At 35.9% G+C, this 20318-nt stretch overlaps 6 protein-coding genes across 6 annotated transcripts in view; 3 read left to right on the forward strand and 3 right to left on the reverse strand.

Moving 5' to 3' along the window:
- Window positions 1–859: 859 nt before the first annotated feature.
- On the reverse strand, window positions 860–3040 carry LOC120772135 (CAAX prenyl protease 1 homolog). Its single transcript, XM_040100553.1, has 3 exons — window positions 2963–3040; window positions 2730–2866; window positions 860–2386 (listed from the first exon to the last, which is right to left on the reverse strand). Exons 2-3 carry the CDS (start codon window positions 2820–2822, stop codon window positions 1112–1114), a joined length of 1368 nt encoding a protein of 455 aa, XP_039956487.1. The 5' UTR covers window positions 2823–2866; window positions 2963–3040; the 3' UTR covers window positions 860–1111.
- Window positions 3041–3638: 598 nt separating this feature from the next.
- LOC120772788 lies at window positions 3639–11756 on the forward strand. The gene is made up of 15 exons (XM_040101570.1): window positions 3639–3835; window positions 3911–4058; window positions 4113–4397; window positions 4464–4800; window positions 4877–4948; window positions 5009–6095; window positions 6154–6180; window positions 6262–6607; window positions 6670–6798; window positions 8114–9161; window positions 9239–9372; window positions 9439–9767; window positions 9838–9991; window positions 10052–10316; window positions 10374–11756. Exons 1-15 carry the CDS (start codon window positions 3717–3719, stop codon window positions 11624–11626), a joined length of 5733 nt encoding a protein of 1910 aa, XP_039957504.1. The 5' UTR covers window positions 3639–3716; the 3' UTR covers window positions 11627–11756.
- LOC120772791 (ubiquitin-fold modifier 1) lies at window positions 6853–7638 on the reverse strand. The gene has a single exon (XM_040101574.1). The coding sequence runs from the start codon at window positions 7366–7368 to the stop codon at window positions 7105–7107; it is 264 nt and encodes an 87-aa protein (XP_039957508.1). The 5' UTR covers window positions 7369–7638; the 3' UTR covers window positions 6853–7104.
- A 171-nt stretch (window positions 11757–11927) lies between the features above and the next one.
- On the forward strand, window positions 11928–13297 carry LOC120772789 (glyceraldehyde-3-phosphate dehydrogenase 2). The gene has a single exon (XM_040101571.1). It carries the CDS (start codon window positions 12034–12036, stop codon window positions 13099–13101), a length of 1068 nt encoding a protein of 355 aa, XP_039957505.1. The 5' UTR covers window positions 11928–12033; the 3' UTR covers window positions 13102–13297.
- LOC120772790 (39S ribosomal protein L36, mitochondrial) lies at window positions 13272–13938 on the reverse strand. The gene is made up of 2 exons (XM_040101573.1): window positions 13872–13938; window positions 13272–13800 (listed from the first exon to the last, which is right to left on the reverse strand). The coding sequence occupies exon 2, from the start codon at window positions 13798–13800 to the stop codon at window positions 13366–13368; it is 435 nt and encodes a 144-aa protein (XP_039957507.1). The 5' UTR covers window positions 13872–13938; the 3' UTR covers window positions 13272–13365.
- A 1154-nt stretch (window positions 13939–15092) lies between these two features.
- The window catches only part of LOC120770738, a 57496-nt gene continuing 52270 nt past the window's right edge, over window positions 15093–20318 (forward strand). Inside the window, exons 1-2 of the mRNA XM_040098326.1 lie at window positions 15093–15325; window positions 15400–15500. Coding sequence (XP_039954260.1) covers window positions 15256–15325; window positions 15400–15500 — 171 coding nt within the window. The 5' untranslated portion in view covers window positions 15093–15255. The remainder of the gene's footprint in view (window positions 15326–15399; window positions 15501–20318) is intronic.

The following is a 20318-nucleotide window of genomic DNA, read 5'->3' on the forward strand; positions in this document are numbered from 1 at the left end:
AAGCTTTAAAGAAAGTTGAATTTAATATTAAAAATATTTTATTTTAATCCTTTATGTACATTATCGGGACCCTTTAAATCCTGCAATGCCTGTGCCACTTGTTGTGGTCCATCCTCATCGTATTCACGTCTCGCTGGTTTAATTGATTTCATTAACTTACTTTCCGGCTTTTTGCTTGTTTTTTGTGGGTCGCGCGCTGGCACTCGTACTGTAACTTCCGTCACTTGCAAACTTGGTGCCGGTTCATAGACACTGAGCAACTTTTGCCACTGCTTGTAGGCAAATTTACGTGCTAAATCCATGTCGAAGTCGAACATTTTCATTACTGAATCTTGACGTGTAAATTTAACTATTTGTATGCCTATAACTTCCTTGAAATCTTCTGCTGTATCGTTCCCTTGTAGATTTTCCGCATTTTTCTCGTTTGAAAGTTCATTGTGCCTTAGCATAGGTAAAATCCAAGCTGTACTATAATTTTGGTATAAAAGAATTGAAACATAAAAAATTAGCGGGAATTTAATACTGTTCATATTTAATCTTTTTATTTCGCCGCGTAACCACTAGACTCTGCGTAATACAACTGACAAATTCACAACATAAGTATTTTGAAAGTTGCTCGGAAAAGCTTGTTAGGCTAAACAAGTAAATACATATATGTATGTACACAAATGTGTTTCTATTTGAGCATATGCATACATACATATTTAGGAGTATTGTTTATAAGGAATGATATAAAATTTGTACTGACTCTTGTTTACAGCTGTGTACACAGTTGTATGTATGCTAACCATAAATGACGTTTAGTCCAATAAGAAAAATTCATTTCCGAAAGTTATTTAAAACTAATTAGAACACCTAATTAAAATAAATGTAATCGTTTGTTTAAAAGCTTCTCCGATTTATTTTTCATGAATAAAACTAAATTTGTACAACGAAAAATACAAATATTAAAAAATATTTATAAAAGAGATTTGATTAATAATTGAAATCGACGTGGGACTAGTACAGCGGCGAGAAACTGTAACTGTGCGGCTTTTTATGTTTAAAAGCGATGACATCTGTAAAGAAGCTGAATCCTTTATCATAGACACGCATAGCACCAGCTCCGTCTTTAGTTTTCTTTTTTCTGCGTTTTTTGTTCGACATCTAACTGCTTTAGTCGGTCCATACGTTGTAAGAGCGTTGGATGCGAGTGATTACAGGCCGAGTACAACCAATCGTAAACAGGGAAACCCAAGTTGTCTAAATTCAATTTGATCAAAGCTTGACCCAACTGCTTTGAGAAGCCCAATCCATGTGCGAACTCATCAGCTTGATATTCAAAGTAACGTGATAGTGTTGTCATAGCAAAATTGACAATCGCATTATAGGGTGCCATTACATAGGTGAATACGACAAGCAAACCTACGATGATTGGGCGTGTACCAGGTTGGAAACCGACAGCTTCATAGAATGGTCCATAAGTGAAGCAATAACCAAACACGACGAATAATAGAAGTAAATGTACTTGTGCTATAATAATGTTTTTCGTGACATGACCACACTTCCAATGACCCAACTCATGGCCCAGTACGGCGAGTACCTCTTCATTTGTGCATCCTTTGCCTTTATCTTCCTCTTTCAATTCAGAATCATCTGGCTTGCCTTTGTTCAGTAGCAAAGTGTCGAATAGTACAATGCGTTTCGAATTCCATAAACCATAGAAGTAGGCATTGCTGTGCGATGAACGTTTTGAACCCTCTACCACGTACAATTTGGTAAGAGGGAATTTCAGCATGGCCGCAAGATCTTCAATGGATTTACGTAATGGACCTTGCTCAAGTGGTGTATACTTATCGAAGAGTGGCGCAATGAATATTGGATAGATAGTAAGCAAAACTAACGATGTGATGCCTGTGAAAAGCCACAACCAAATAAAGAATTGATCACCGCCGTTCTGCACAATCCAGACGGTTGCGGAAATAATAGGAACCATTAAAATTTGTGTAACGAGAAAACCTTTTACTTGATCCCAGGCGAAAAATCCTCCAGTTTGTTTATTGAAGCCATGCTTTTCTTCCAGTACAAATACCGAGTAAATCTTAAATGGAAGATCCTTAAATGTACCTATTACGCTGGTAACAAGTCCGAATAAGCAACTGACAATTATTTCATTATCGGCATTTAAATGCAGCAGTTTTGCCAAATCTATAGCCCAAGCCCATTGCACAGCAATGAAGCCAGTATAGAGTTCAATACACATTAGAATAACATCTTTTATAATGGCACTAAATACGCCAAATGAGGCTCTGTCAAGGCCATAAAGACGAGCTTTCTGGAATGTGTCATCGTTCATGCAGTCTTTGAGCTCTCTGGGCACCTTCAAAGCTGTTCTGTATACTCTTATCTATAAGTAAGTAAAAGTTAACAAATTGTAAGTGTAATTGCCATTTTATTTGTAATTTAAATTTACTACTTCGTGACAATATATTACATTAAATATATTTTTTTATCTTTCTGTAGAAAATTAAATTCTAAACTAATTTATATGTAAATCTTTAGTCAAGTGTACACATACATATAAAATTCTGACGCATCGCAGAGACAAGTTACCCCCTACCCTGCTTAACATGAATTTTGAGCCAAGTTATATTAAATTAACCTAATTCATAAATATATCTACATGTACACAACTCTTAAATTAAACAACGCACATATATTTAGAAATATCTTTCAATAATTTCAATTACCTGACGATATGTTATGTAGATATCAAATATGTTTTCCAAAAGGATTACTCCAAGAACGCTATATAAAACAACATCTCCCGCTGGCAAAACCATTTTCTTACTTTACCGGCTCTTCGAATGCGAGGTGCCAAAATTTACTGAATGATAAAAGTGTCAAAGTTCAAACAATTTGTTGTTTTATATTTATTAAGCAAGTAATAGTTTATAGTTATCGGTTAAGAAATAAAACTTACAATTTTTTGCCAATGGACAAATATTAAAGATAAGCGTCGCCGCAAATGTGAACACCAGCTGCCAGCTGTCATGCTGCCTGAGATGCCATATGAGATTTTTTTTTTCAAATTGCATGTAAGAGCTTATTAAATCAATAGGGGTATTCTCTTGCTCTTGCAAGATTGCAGATTGCAAAAATACTATACCGAAATATACAAGAGCACGAGAGCACCCATTGCAGAATCTAGTGATATATGAACGGCTGATGCGGTCAATTTATTGTTAATTTGCATATATTTTTAACAAAATAACTAACAAATCTTTATAATTTAAATAGAAATTATAAAATCTATTTAAAACTTACCTTCCTCAGCAATTTAACGACGTAATATGTCTTTATGTAAAATGATAGCTAAAACAGGGTTGAAATTGCATGCAAATATACATAGCTTTTGGTCTGACATATTTTACAGCCATTGCAAATAATTTTCTGCGTGTATTTGCTGTTGTGCCGGTACACCAAGAGGAAATATATGCAATTCTTGCACCGTGCAAGGGTTTTGCAAGAGCAAGAGAATACCCCTATTTTTTAATTGCGAAATGTCACATCTTGCTGTCTATTGCTTACTAGCAATGAAAACCAGCTATTGTGAATAGTTACCGCTTGAAATATTTGTTGCTTGTATTGAAGTAATTCATATTCATATTTAAGGCGAAATCATTGTGTTTAAATGCTGTATTTATTAGATTGAAGTTTAAATTGTTTAAAATAATATGCCTGGTGGAAGTGCAAAGAAGCAAAGTCCTGGAAGTGACTCCGCAAAGAAAAATTCAAGTAATAGTTCGGTACGAAATGTAAGCGGTTCATCGGGGAGTCGCAGGGCGCGCAAAAGGTTTGTTTATAACTTCAACCACTGTACTGGGTTTCTTGAATTGTAAATACAAAATGCAATTCATATTTCTTACAGAAAGAGATGTCAGGTCAAGAGGTTTAGCGATAGCGACTTAGAATCCGAATTGGAGGATATGGAAGACGCGGTTGAAATCGAAAAGAAACTGCGAAAAGTGGCTCAAGAAAATGATTTAAGTCATGATGAGATGCGGCAATTGATACAGGTTCAGTTTTCACGAATATACAATAATTGCTTTAATAAAATATTTTTCATATAGAAATTTGTAAAAAATGAACATATTCTTGCGCTGGTCACACTAAAAGCAGAAGATGAAATTGAGCGTGAACGTCAAGAATCCGAACAACCAGCTATAATAATTACTGATACACCGTCTGTGCCCAAATTGACGCGCGCTAGAGCACGCGAGTTAAATAAAACGCCTGGTATTACATTGCCAGTAGTAAATGAAATTAAAGAGCCGGAAATTGCAACTCTTATACAGGACGAATTAAATTCAGATGAAGACGATGAGGAATATGTTTTCAAAGAAGAGGATTTCATTGTGAGTAAATTTGAATTATATTTTTAAAAGTTATATAATTCTTAAATACTAATATGTTTATTTTAGTCCGATGAAGATCCAAATAGCACAGTTTCAGATATGGATTCGAATCCACGCACACCACAAACACCTTTATCACAGACAGAAGCTGAAGACTCGCCCGTAAAGTTAACCGCAGACGGCTGTTTTAAAATACCATTGGAAAAACCCAAGAGCACACGCGAAGATGTGCGAATTGCCGCACGGACGCGTTCAAAATTATGCCTGGAGCAAACAGCTATCGAAGATATAGAGTCTGAGTTTGTGCCACCTGATGTAGAACAAATTGATTTACAAGATTTTGATATGACTGCCAACGATGAAGACTGGATGCAATTTCTAAACGATTTTTCTAAGCCCTTAAGTAAGCGTTATAAAAATGTGGAATAATACAGTAATATAATATTTATATTTTTTCGATTTTTTTTTTTTAATCAAAGGCACCAGTTTTGTGGCAGATGAGGATGATCCCATTAATGATCCTGAGTATATAGCGGCCGAGAAAATATTGGGTTTGACAGTTAAAATTACCTGCGTTTTGATTTAACTTATTTATTAATAACTTATTGCAGAGGATGCTGAAGAGTTGCGTGACGTTAATATACCTAGAAAAGAACTAACTGATCTCGTGGCGGAGTTGTTTGAAGGATTGGTCAATGAAGGCGTGTCTCTTGAAAGCATTGAGTTGGATACACCACAAAAGTTTTTGTTAGATAATTTCGGCGAGACGAGCATTACCGAAGACAAAAACATGGACCCCGTTTCTGATAAGTTCGCTACACCAACAATTCCTGAAAAAGATAATAGTCGAATAGTAAGAGAACTAAATTTTGATACACCAACAACGCGACCATATAATCCGCCACAGCCACAGCCAAATTATATTACTGATGTACCACCTTTAGTTCCTCTTAGTAACCGAAATAATGTGACTATAAATGATTACTCATTTAGTCCAAATGTTGTGTCCACTCCTTCAACGCAACAACAAGCGCCTGTGGCATATACAAACAGTCCGGACCAAGGTGGCAGTCAAATTGTAACTCTCCCCCCCTCCAACTTATCATCGGAACCCGAATGGATAGCTGTTAAAATACCCGGACAAAATAATTCCTATCAATTAGCTCGTGTGGTACCAAATGCTAATGCAATTGGACCACCCCCTCTAGTTAGAATACAGCCACAGAGGATGCCAGCGCGTGCACCAGAACCACCTACTTCTCCAAAAACCCCACAGGATCCACTTTACAGTGTACCATACGACACAAACTTTACATATGAATATATATCTATTAGAAAACATGTATATACTGAATATTTAAAGAAATTTGAGACTAATCGTAACATGTCGAACCATATTTCACAAAAGGAGGAGTTGTCAATCCAACCGATAGGCTTTACCAAGCATCAACATGATATATTACAACAGCAGTTACGTATTCACGTACAAATGCTAACACAAACATTTATACAAAGCTACTCACATCCGATGTATTGGAAGCTTTCGTTTAAGGCGAAAGAAATGTTGTTGGAAATCGAAAACAGAGCACAAGATGATGCGTCGTTCCGGGCGTGGAATCTCCAGCTGGCTGTAAGCCTTATACGACAATGGGAGGAAGATTTAAATAAGGATACTAAGGAAAACAAAGAAATGATGAAGTAAGTAATTTGAAATAACAAAAAAAATATTTCAATAATTGTAATGTTTACTTTACAGATTTATACACAGTGAAATTAATAGCACGTAAGTGTCGGACATCACCGAAAAGCTAATTTTTATCAATTTTTTTATTTTTAATACATAATGATACCTCTCTCGTTATAGCAAAAGTAACTGTCGTCAAGTTCCGCGTTTTCCTCCCCGCATTATGGAATTTGTAATAAATAGCGAGGCGTTCATGTATCCAGAATATTTGCCCCGTATACCGTTCACTTCAAGACGAACTAAATATGAGGCGTTTGCACCTGCTGAAATGCAACTAATTGCTATGGGTCTGGAACGTCATATACAAAAAATACGCGAAACAGGTGAGCGCATATCAAAGAAAACGTCGGAATTAAAGGTAGCTGTGGAACGGTTAACAAAGGACACTGTTTACGGCAAGTCGTTTTATCGAATATGGACTCAAGTTAAATGCTTGAGAAATGCGGATTATTATAATCCGGTGAAGGTTGGTCACTGCGTAGAAAAATACATAACAATTAAGTATTCAATATGTGTTTATTATTTCAGTATTATTTCGAACACAAACGTGCTCCACCAGTTCAACACAAGCTTATTTACTTCGAAAACAACAAAGTATTACCACCTAAGGATCGTTACACTGAGCTACCGTTGGCATGGCAAACGCATATAGATGAGGTAAGTGGATATTTAATTTATATTAATTGTTTTAAGGAAGAAATTGCCGGGATATATTGTATATAATCGCTTATGTGTTCATTTTATTGGCGTAACTCTTATGAGTAAATTGTTATTCCTATATAATATTGGAAAGCAATAGTGTAACTCATTATGTTTCACACAAATTTCATAAATTCTGAAAAATCCACAAGAAGGTGATAGAATATTGTTAGTCGCTATATTAGCTGGGTATTGTACAAAAATTTGTTTTACAGTTAAGCTAACATAATTTAATAAAAAATCAGCAATTATTGCCCATCACATTTATTGTGCGCTTCCGACACGATCTCTAGGTATCAGTCGTAGTTCTGAACCATGCTTTAAGAATACATTGCCTGCTGTTTGTTGTGGACTAATACCAATGCCATCATCTGTTATTATTGCGCTGGTTGCTGCTGGCACCTTGAATTCTTCCGCTGCGAATTTCAGCACTGCCGTGAATGGTGTTCCCTCTGGTACGCTGAGTACTTTAAAAGGCAATTTAGGATCCGATGTTAATGTAATTTTGAAAGTTACTTTCGAACTCATGTTTTATGCTGCGTGCTATACAGGTTTCACAAAGTAATCGTTGTGACGTGGTCACTTTGATACTATTTGATAAATTGTAGTAAACAATACTGAAGTTTTAAGCCAACTTGATTAACTTATGTCGTTTTGTATTAAGATGCTTGCTTATTGAAAAACGCGAGCTAATATTTAGCTTAGTTTTGTTTTTCAAAACTTAAATATTTATTTATTTGCCTATTGCCAAACCTTCCAGGTGTGTTTAGAAATACGCTTTCCACCTTTGTTTGAGATTTACGATTTCCGTAGTTATCGATGTAATAATCGATTTTAAATTTTTTTTAATTCAAGTGCATCCCTGTGATGAATATTAATTCGTAATATAGTATGTGATCTATTCGATTGTCCTGCCCTTAGCTGTATAAAAATCTAGTTTATTAGTATTAATTTGAAAGAAACTTAAATGCACAATGACTTTGGATTGCTAAAATGCCATGTACCAAATTTATTTATGCATGCAATTTGATAAACATATATATATATCGAATAATAAATCGTACTCCAGAACTAGCGATCATTTTATTACTGCAATCGAATGCATATTGCGAAGTATTCACAGTGGGTACTTCATTTTAATCTAGACGTTCACAATTATTTTGTTTATGTTTGTGGTTTTGACGTTAGTGTTAATAGAATTTTGCAGTGTGTTTGATTTGTGAAGCATTAGAAATTTTTGCATTACATTTTTTAATTTCGTAATTAACTTCAGAAAAGACGAGCAGAACGAAGAAAACGAGGTGTATATGCATCTGAAGCAGCTGGATCGTCCTATTTGGAATTCGTTCGTGAGGCTTTGGGCGAAAATATAAAACTACCAGATAGCACAACTCAAGCTTCAACACCGGACAACAGCGGCGCTAACTCATCGTGGTTTTCACAAACAAATAACAATAATTTCTTCACCAAAACTCGTTCGAAAAGAAGTATTGCAAATTGCGTAACTATAAATGTGAATTATCATTTTACTGGTATTACAACAATTGGGGACTCACAACCACCCATCAATAACACAACAGCTTTAGCTATAAAAGACACATCTTCCACTGACAAAGAGAACTTGAATGCCTCTGACTACCAAAATGCAAATATCGCTTCATTCAATTACGATTGGGGTTCCAAAACTTTGCAACCGATTCTTGAACCGCTGAAAAATGGACCAAGTTTAAAACCTACAACTACGCAGTGTGCAAGTGAGGGGAGTCCATTGAAAGTTAAATCAGCACGACGCAAGTTGCATTTGCCTACTAAGTTTAAAGCTGGGTACTCCAAAAAAACGCGCTTTAGGACATTGCGATGGTCGTGTCACATATTTGAGCGACATAAGAAAAATAAACGTCAGCGGCAACAACGAATCAGTTGTTTATTAAATTGCTACCGTAAAAATTTAAAACGAAAAGAAGTGCTGTACAAACGTGTGCCAATTGTACGCAAAGTTTACAGATATTTCAAAGCATTAGAGTTATACACAAACTTGTTAAGAGATCTCAAAATGGCCTGTCGTAATGCTACTTCCACTACTTCTGGTACCAGTGCTGGCAATGCGCAACCCATATCAACGAGCGGGTCTACTGCAGTACAGCATTTGCCAACAGCGAAGTTTTTTGTGCATAGTTCACAACAATATTTTGGTAAACGTACGCGTGGTGAAGAGGAGTCCAACGTCTGTTCGCGCAGCAAAAAGGCTAGCAGACAGGAGGAAAATTTTAAGCATATGCTGCTACCTGATACAGCTGAGGATGCAAATCGCAAAGACGCAAGTATGTAAAAGACTGAAGTGCACAGAGTAATTTCATACTAAAATTTTTTCTTACAATATTTAATTTTGTATACGTAGTTTACGCACTGAACTTTTATGAAAAGGTGGAAGAGGCTTTCAAAGCCTCAAATCGTTCTGAAGACTGTAAAAAATTCAATCATATACTCAAAACATTCGATCCGCGTCGTGATAAAGTTGCGGATTTATATTATGTAAGTACAAAGCGGTTAAAACACTTGATACCAAGACAATAATTTATGCATTTTTAATTGAAATAGAAATTAGAAAAACTTTTTCTACCTGAGCATCCTGAGCTGGCTCAGGTGTTTCTCACTTTTTTGTTACCATCTGAAGCAGTGGAAATTGGAAAATTCTTCGAGCATTTCATGATCAACAATATGACAACATTTATCAACAAATTAAATATTTATTTTAATAAACAACCTGCTCAAATACGAAAAATTTATAACTGTCTGGCTGAGTTGGCAGAGGATCCGGAAGTTACCATGAAAAAAGTCGAAACAAAAATTTTGCCACTGCTAAAGGGCAATCAATTTCTCATCGATTGGTTTTTGCAACAGTTTACTGAGGCTAAACCACCAGAAAGGTATAAACATAACGCAGTTAATTTCTATGTAAAAACACGTTTTTAACTGTTTTTTCTTTACTTTAAAAAGAATATTTTCAACGCCCGAACAAGTAAATTTGAAGGAAGTCGAAATCAAGCCCAATCTGTATGAAACTCTCAATGATTCACACGAAGTTTCAGCGCCTTGCTGTGAACTGCAGCAGCAACAGCAACAAAACCAAACGCATAACTGTCAGTTGAGGGTGAGTGCTTTATTGGTAGTGTATAAATAAATATTTGTAACAATTTTATTTTCTTCATAGTATATAAATGGACGCATTTTCTATGGTAACAAAATGACGCTACCCGCTAAACTCTCTTTCATGGCGAATAACTGTCAGCCTGAAACGGCCGCAGAATGTAATAACGAAGAGCTGTTGGAATTGCAAATGCCCGAATGTGTGCACGGTATACGCGAGCATGGAGAAAAACAATTGGCGGTTGCTGTGGACAAAGCGGCAGCAAATGCGGCGGCTGATTGCAACAGTGATGATAACGATAAATCGGAGGAGGAAGATTTGTCCAAAGGTATAATATATAGGCACAATAAACAAATGAATAATATTAATCATTTGTTTACTCTAGTGTTAATAGTTGATATGCCTAACGATGAGGATACCAGCTCCTCACTGGAAATATGTGACGACACCGCTTTACGTGCACATGCGATGCGCCTTAATCCCGCCTATTATGCGAATACATGCTTTGCGCCTGTTACGAGCACACCAAACACAAGCAGTAACTTCGCGTCTCACCATGCAAATGCTAAAAAGTCTTCGCTGAATTTCAACGATGACGGTAAAATAGTATCACCGCGCAAACATCCAACACCTGGTACACCTAACTGCGCCAACACAAGTACCACCAGTCTAACACCTTTGCTATGCCTATCGCCGAATAACTCTAGTGCAACTAGCAGCGCGTTAACAACGACAATACTAACCGCACCCGCTACAAATGCGGTCTGTAGTAATAGTAGTAGTGATAGCAATGCCGACCCACAGATCTCTCAGCAGCTACGCGATAAACGGAAATCGCCCACAAAGAAGATTAAATCACCTGTGTCGGCGACGCGTGTACGCCCAAGCGGCAGCAACCTACAACCAATGGTTGTTGTGTACGAACACAATCCTGCCATCGCATGTGCCAAGAAACTAAAATCTTTGATTGCGGAGGAGGACTACGAAGGTGAAATCGATAATAAAGATCGTATTGCTATAGTAGCTTGTGCCAAAAAACCTGGCGACACTAGCCAAGAGTCGTCTGTTGCAGACGATAGTGTTGTGCTGCAGTCGTATGAGCGTAGATCCGTTTCGCCGCATACGCCGCCACTACTCACAGTAACTAAATTGGAGCACAGCGATAATTCCGATGATTTGGAATTCATACCAGAGAATGCTGAAGTGTCACATTCATTTTCGCATGACTGCTTCGATCAGTTACAACAAGCACAGCATGTTGAGAATAGCGATTTGCAGGAAGTTGCGAACACTACAACATCTATGACAGGCCCATCGTCAAGTGTGCCCAATTCCGCTGTCACAAATGAAAATTACACTGAAGATTGTAAGTTAGAGGTGGTTGCTACATTAAGCGCATCCACTCCAGAGGATGATGCAGCGACATACAAATCAAATCAAGCGCCAGTTAAAGCCTCCACGGCTTGGACTCGTGAAGAGGACAAGCTTATATTGATCGAGATGAAGTTGAGCGCCGGCATTGAGAAGGAGCTACTCTTCAAACGTATGCATGATAAGCTGCCATCTCGTTCGTTGGCGGAGGTCAAAGAACGCTATAACTTTTTAATAGACTTTCTGTCCAAGCTGCAGGGCAAATAAACAGTTATTTTTACTTTAATTTATTATCTATAGCTAAGTTGTATTGTTACGTACACATACATATACATACATATATATTTTTAAAATAAAATTTGGCAAAACGGGTTGCGTCTTACCATAAGAATTCTAACCTTTCGTTGGTTTTGGTTGTTCATCAACAAGAAATTTCCCTGCAATATCATTATGTTCGGAGTTTAAACTGTTGCACAAAGGTAAATGTTGGGATTGCGCAACTGGTAATAAAAGGCAAATTATTTCAAACATGTATTCGGTGAAATCTATTTCAAAATAAACTAAAAAATCTATTGTCTAATTAACTCTTTAATATAAAATCCTTATAAAAATCCGCAATCTACAATTTTATTCTCGAAAAATCTAAATTTTATGTGCTCATCTGAAATAGCAATATGTCTAACATTGGAATTAATGGTTTTGGCCGGATTGGACGTTTAGTATTGCGCGAGGCAATACGTCGAAAGGCACAAATTGTGGCGATCAACGAACCTTTTATCGACGTAAAGTACATGGCCTATATGTTGAAGTATGACTCAACACATGGTCGCTTCAAAGGCAAAATCGCAATGGATGGCAAAAATTTGAAAATTAACGATCTTAGCATAAAAATTTTGGCTGAGAAGGATCCGACCAAAATCAAATGGAGTGAAGTTGGCGCTAAATATGTGCTCGAATGCACCGGCAAATTCACATCCACCGAGAAGGCGAGCGCTCATTTAAAGGGCGGCGCAAAAAAGGTAATTGTTTCCGCGCCCGTTGCCGATGCGCCGATGTTTGTTGTTGGCGTCAATTTGAACGCTTACAAACCAGATATGAAGGTTATTTCAAATGCTTCGTGCACCACAAATTGTCTGGCGCCTTTAGCGAAAGTCATACATGACAATTTCGAAATATGTAGTGGCCTAATGACTACAGTACATGCGGTTACCTCCTCACAGAAATGTGTGGATGCACCGTCACCAAAGAAGTGGCGGAGCGGTCGGGGTGCGCTGCAAAGCATCATACCTGCATCGACGGGTGCTGCCAAGGCAGTTGGAAAAGTTATACCATCTTTGAATGGTAAATTAACGGGTATGGCTTTTCGTGTACCCACTGCGGATGTTTCCGTAGTCGACTTAACGGTTAGCCTTGGCAAGCCAACTTCACTCGACTGCATTAAAGAGAAAATCCAAGAAGCTTCTAAAGGTCCAATGAAAGGCATACTCGGTTATACGGAAGATGAGATTGTGTCGGCAGATATCACAACTGATGCGCGTTCCTCAATTTTTGACGCTAAAGCTAGCATAGCATTAACTGATACATTTTATAAATTAATCTCTTGGTATGACAATGAATATGGTTATTCCTCGCGTATGATTGATCTGGTAAAATATGTCCAAGAGGCAGATAAAAAGGCAGAAGGAAAAGATAAAAAAGACGGTAAAAAGGACGGCAACAAGTGTGATAGTAAGAAAAAATAATATGTTTCCCGAAGAAATAAAATTATGGTATATCTTTTGAAATATTGACAATGGTTTAGCTTATTCGCTTGAGATTAACGTTAATGTAACAGACTCACATTCATTTCTATTTGTTTATGTAGACGAATTTAGAATATCGAATCCAACAATTTTATAAAAAAAAAGAAATATACTTTTGGACTTTTTTAATTTATTTACTAATGCGTTTTTCTAAATAACACATAACAATGCACTTTTGTAGCAATTTTCTCTCAACTAAAGAACTCAGTATGGTCTCACTTTCGATTGTGTGGCATGCGTTAGTATCCATGTATTCTTCTCACGTTTCTTCATAGCCATTTGCTTATGACGCGGGTGTGTTGGACAAATGACATAAAGACGCTCTTGTCGCACCACAAAGTAACAATCTTTGCAGCGCCTTCGCAGACGTCCCTTAACCTTAAAACCTGCCACTTGCGTTAAAAGTGAATTGAATGGTGTGAGCAGACGCTGAATTCCATTTTCAACGCTAGTATTTGTAGCTGTAATATTGCTAGTGACTGCAATTGGCCCGCTTGCTGCCAATGCCCTACCGTTGGCCATTATGTGATATGTGCGGCTATTTGAGTTGACAGCGGGAGTGTGCACATTGGAAGCGGCAGTCAACAGACGTAAGCTGCTTTTATAAAAATGTGCACCAATTTTGCTGATGAACGACATCTATGAAAATGTATTTTATGTATATTTTTGTTGTTACTTGCACTTATTATTAATGAAATGAATTTTATCACCTCGGCAATATTCTTAGCACCAAGTTGCTTAATTCTTCCAGCTGTTACAAGTGTTGACAATCAGCTGTTCGCTTGTACAACCGGAGCTTCTACTGTTTATCGTGCCATCTTCAGTTGATGGTACGAAATGAGATGATGTAGAGAATTGGCTTCCTTTTCCTTCATTTTACTGGCAATTTCAGTAAATGATTTCAATTCGGTTGCGTGAAATAATTGAAAATTCAAATTACTGTGTTAAAATTTGAAATTTGATTAATTCGACTTTTTATTGACACGCTGCACAGTGAGACAGCCCAATAGTAACCGCGGCAAAAAATGGTTTTTGACGTGTCGTCCAATTTGGATGAAATTTTTACAGTATATTAACAGATATATGAGTAACAATTCCCTGAAATTTCAGCCTCACAACTTCATTACTTTTTGGTCTAGAGCAAGTCAAAGTTGAGGTATGCCAACGCGCTTGAAATATGTTAGTTCAATGTGTAATAATCAAAAGCTTATTAAAATAAAAATACATAATAAATGTAACTTTAAAGTATTATTTTTAATTAATTTAGTTATTGTAGAATGAGTAAATGAAAAAAATAAATTAAAAAAAAAACACTTTTTTTTTCTTAACAACAGAATTGTGGTGCAAAAATTGAACATTTTGCATTTTCAATGGCCCAGGAAATATAAAGCAGTCCCTCGCCCTAGGTGCAGACTTATACCAAATGAAAGTTTGAAATCTCAGCTTTAATTTAAAGTAGAGGACATATAGCAAAATTTTGCAAAAGCGCATTAAACATACAAAAACTACAAAAAGTACGTAACGCGCACATTCTGTCACTATACGTATGCATTAGCATGTTTACAACTTTTTACTTTTATTTTTTTTAATTGTTTACTATTCACTTATTGTGCAAGAGAATAGTAATAAAATACATTTGTTTTTTGTTAGTTATTCAGAATTATGCTTTAAAGATCATTTATGTTTTAATAAAAATATTCTTGTTTACATAAATTTTATTTACGTTATTAATTTGATAGATAATTTTGTTGAAGGTCATTGACTTTGGGTTAGATAGTTGCATAATTTTTAATTTAAATTGATAGTGCAAGATATTGTTCTTATCTAAGTTGTGTTATGATCACTTTCTAATGTGGTCAGTTTAATTGTTATATTGTAGTGCCGCTTGTCGCCTGGCAGGAAAATAGAAAATAGTCTCTTGCATTATAATTATTTTTGTTGTCCAAAGCTCATAAGCAGCCTAATATAGTGAGCATAATTTTGGTTTTGGTTGTTGTTGGTTTTTGGGCATTTTTTCCATCCGCTGAGCCAAACCAGTTTTTGTTTCGCTCAAACATATGTACATTTGTACACACATAAATTGGCTGGTACTACATGCCCATCACTGTGCATAAAGTTCTCATTCACGGCAGCAAAATGGTATCTGAGGCTATATTGCCAATAGGTTTGTTTACAATGTTTATTTTTGAAAGTATTTTTTTAAACTTTATTTAATATTAACTTTTTTTTTTGCTACAGGAATGTTATCCGAAGAAGCGCAAGAAGCAATGAATAAGGAGTATAGAAACTGTAGGCTATTCCATTCTCGTAAAAATTCACGTATTTCTACGAATGAAGATGTAATGCACTATTTGCAAATATCATCAGATCCTTACATTAATTCATTTAGAATGAGAAACAAATTGAAAAAATTAGAATATGATGATGATGTTAAAAAATTATTGATTGAGTGAAAAAAAATTTCAATTTCATTGGGAGGTGGGCGTATTAGTGGGCGTGTTATTGTAATTTTTGCATGAAACATTTTAAATGATATAAATTACAGTAATATAGAATTTGAAGGTTGTATTTAATATATTTTAGAAAATATGGCACTTTTTATGTTGAGGTAGTATGGGTGATGGGGTTAAAAGTAGGCCAAAGTTCAATTTTTATTTCAAATAATGTTTGTAACTATATAACATTCAAGTATACCAAAATTGAAAGTTATACCTAAAGTATTACGGACTATACGGCATTTTACAAATTTCGACTGTATGGCAGGTGGGTGAATTTTCTTAATTTTTTTTTTTTAAAAACTGGAATTGTCTCAAAAATAACCTGTGCAAAATTTCAGAGCTCTACAATGACTCCTTGTATTTGATGCCGGCGTTGTCTCACTGTGTGTCGCTGAGACAGAAGAGCCCGACGATAAATTCGAACTTGCACAAAGCCGATATGAGAATTATTGCCTGCTGTTTCTTTGTTCTTCCACTCACTGATTTTCAGAGCTTCGATGATCAACGGTAACTTCGCAAAAAATTGAAGGACAGCATCGTGCCTCTCTACCCATCTTATTTCACACAACTGGACAATTTTTTCACCAAGTATCTTTGCTAATACAGTCACACGTTTTGGAAATGAGTTCTTGAAAAATTTGTCGACTTCTCGTATGGCACTGGCAACGTTTTCGATTAATCGTACTTTCACTGACTTTGAAATACTGTTGTTAGGTTTGTGCGAGAAACACGGAGTCATGACAGCATTTTTTGCTTCTCTCCGAATTTCGTTGACTGCTCCGATATCTGACAGCATGACCGCACATCCATCAGTTCCTATCGTAGTGCATTCTTCCATTCGGAGATTCATTTTCTTCATTGTCTGCCAAACCGGTTTAGCTTAGCGAAGGTCTATCATATTTGAGATCTACATTTCAAAGTCGCCCGTGACGTAGTGGTTAAGCTGGCAGGTCACTTGCGCAGCCTAGGGTTCAAACCCGGCCGAATATATTTTTTCTACAAAATGTGAATAAAAATCGGGAACATTTCCCGACAGAGCCGGGAAAATTTCCGTGCCTGATTTCCAGGCGTTTCCGGACCAGCTGTTATCGTCGGCAATCGCCGGCTTCCGAGGACGAGAGCAAGTTAAAACTCGGGTTCTATATGCAAAATTGGTTACTACTATTGTTGAATAAACAAACCTAACCTCAATTTTTATGTAAACACTCGTTTGAATGTCAGTGAAATTTCACCACGCACAAAAATGAACAGTAAAATCGAAACAACATCGATACTTACCATTTTAGATATTCAAAATTGGGCACTTTATTTTCCAGAATAAGGTATAACTTCACAGAAATTGACGAAAATGAAATGGGTAACTTGGGCAACTTATAGTTACTATATAGATGATTCCGCTCAGCTGGGCATAGCGTGATTCTATTGGACAGTCAAGTTGAGGCGTTTTTGGCGAGATAAACGGATTTAAATGAAACGTCACCATGCGTCGAGTGTTTTTATACTCAATAGTACCAATTGTACAGTATGAGGCATATATGCCCGCAGAGATATCGAACCTATGGGGCATTCGATAGTCGCAAGCGGCATCATGTCTATATGTTTTTTGTGGTTCATGGTGTCAACTGACGCTAGGTGGGTCGGTGAGCATTTCCCTAAATTCCCCCCGTGGATCCACCACTGTATATAAGTCTATACCTCACTTTATTCATTAATATGCCTTTTCATAAGTATGTGTAAGTGCGTTTTGTAAAGTTGTGTGTGCGTGTCTTCACTCAAACCATTATAAAAGTGTGCAAAAATGTCAATGAAGTGGAAAATGGACACTATCGATTGAACTCCTCTGAAAATTATGGTTGTGTGTGGGAATAAATACAAGTATAAAAAGGGACTGCATTGCGTTCAGGGCAAATTTAATTTTCTTGTGCAAAATAAGATTTTACAGCTGAAATAGATATAACGGTTTGTTGAAAATACACTTGGTGTATATTTATGCAAATAGACATAGACTAATTTCGAATTTTTTGCAAAGCATGCAATTTGAAAATTAAAGCTAAAGTTAAATTATAAAAAAAATACATATGTGTATTAAAAAAATAAAATTTTTAAAGCTAAGCAGCTAATTATGAAGACAGGTTTAGAGCATTTGTTATAGTATTAAGATTACTTTACACGAACACTTCTGCTCATCACTTCATTACTCCATTCAAAAGAAAACGAAATTGACTTAATTTTACACATTTTCTAACTTCTAAATAAATTTGTTTGAGTACTAAAAAGTATAAACTTCAAGACTCAATACACATAAATTTTTATTTTTAAAATTTGTTCTTCTTAATCAGTCATATCTTTGATATTATTCTATTTGAAGTATAAAAACAAACTTTTTACCACTTACTGAAGCGCCGTTGTACTAAAAGTAAACTATTGCAACTTGAGCCTTAAGACTTCAGATTGACACAGTTTTGAACATAACTTTAAAAAGAATTTTAGTACAAAAATTTTTTTTATCTTTTTTGTACTAAAATTTTTTTAGTAGGTATATTTTTCCAAAGAAATTAAAAATTTAGTACTGAAAGTTGTATAAAATAACTTTGACACTATTTTTATCTTGAGTTGAAAAAAGTTTTAGTACAAAAACTTTAGTACCGCTTTCTGTACTAAAATTTGCTTAATATAATTTCAAACGAGACTGTAAATTATATAAAAATTAATTTTGACACTATTTTCATCTTGAGTTGAAAAAAGTTTTAGTACACTATTTTAGTACCGCTATTTTGTGCTAAAATTTCCTTGGCATATTTTTCAAACGAAAGTGTAAATTTAGTACTCAAAGTTGTATAAAATAACTGTGACAGAATTTCCATCTTGATTTGAAATCGGTTTTAGTACACAATTTTTAGTACTTCCTTTCTGTACTAATGTTTTTCTTTTGTTTATTTTCCATGCGAAATTTTTAAGTATGTTGTACGAGTATTGTATGTAGAACAACATTTTTACGCAAAATTTTTATACAAAGTATTACAATATAAGTCATTTATTTACTAACTTAAATTTCCTGCATAATAAATATAAAAAACAAAAATATTATTTTGCTAAGTTTATAGCACTGTCCGTAATTACTGTGCCAAATATGAGTGCGTTCTGTCAACCAGTTTGTTTATGAACTTCTTACCAAATTTCGTGTGCGGAATCGTTGCGAATGTTGGAAAAAGCTTACGGTCTTACAGTTTTATTAAAAACACAAGCCGGAACTTACAGCTCCGTGGAACCCATGTTCAGTCGATCGAAAAGTTAAAGCAAAATTCGCTGAAGGAGTTGAAGGCCATCCCGAGAAGTGATTATGAAAAGTGTTTCGAGGGTTGGAAAAATCGTTGACTTAACTATATTACATCTGGTGGAAATTACAGTTTTTTACTCCAGGAAACCCATTTAACCCCCTAAATAATTATAATGTATATTAAACAGCACAAACTTTATTATTTGCGAATCCCAAGATTTTCTAACTTGATTTTTTTTTAATTTTTTTAACACAAGTATTTTGCTCTCTAATTTCACATGCCAACACACTGTGCCATCAAGCAAAGTGTCCGTTCAAAACGGAGAAAGCCAAGCTGTAGACCAGCAGCTGGCAACCACTTGGAGCTGTCATCACCAAAACTGATGGCTGGTAGCGGCAAGAAATGACTGTTGAAAGTGCCGAATATGCTGAAGTGCATAGTTTAGCATATTGACGTTAGCAGATGTGCCTGACGAGCAGTGTGTGGGCTTTGCAAGCCAAGTGGTCTTGCTGCCAAATGACAACGAAAAATTTTCATAACAAATGAGTGAACGCTTTAAGGTATGCTGTGACACGACTGTGGGTGCGGAGAAAAAATTGATTGCTACCGATAGCAAAATCAAAGAATGTATATGTATCTCTATAAAAAAATGTTATACATAGCTTCTAATATATGAAATATATAACAACTACAATATAACCATATGTATGTACGTATATTTCGGAGTGTTTGTAAATTGGCATATAAACCCAAATTTGTCTGTAGCCGTATCTACAATGTGTTGATAGGCTTTTTATGCTCTTTTGTTTAAATTCCTATACATTTTTAAATTTTATCGCAATTTTAGAAGGTCAATTTGCCATATGCCTACTTTTAGGCGCATAACTACGGTAAGTCATTTCCTTTGTTATTTTCGTGCAGGCGGTAAACTTTTGAACTTACCCTTGTGTTCAATTGGAAAATTGTGCGATACGAGTTTATAGCTACTTAGAACGCCTGTGAGTGAGCGCCAAACGCATATTGTACGTATTTGCGCGCCACTTTTGGGTATTTATTGTCGCTCTTTGTTCGTAATCAGAATCTCATAAAATTGCTCAATTGAAAATACCTGACGTTTCGAGCGAAAAAATATGTGCTCAAATTGAAAAGTAATGCGCTTATCATGAACTGCATGCAGAGTTTGGGGTCAACAATTGTTTGGCATTCCAGGAAGTTCTTGACTTTCAGTATTTTATTTTGTTGCGTTTGTGAGCAAACTTTTGTTTAAAATTTTCGCCTTGAGGCAACTGCAACTTCCATAAGCGGTGATTTCAAGTGTACCTCGGGGTTTCTCTGCTTGTTCTTCATAAGAGTTTAAGCTGCTGGCTAAGCTGCCAGTTTT

Source organism: Bactrocera tryoni, chromosome 3 (genome assembly GCF_016617805.1).
Source record: "Bactrocera tryoni isolate S06 chromosome 3, CSIRO_BtryS06_freeze2, whole genome shotgun sequence".
NCBI classification, from domain to species: domain Eukaryota; kingdom Metazoa; phylum Arthropoda; class Insecta; order Diptera; family Tephritidae; genus Bactrocera; species Bactrocera tryoni.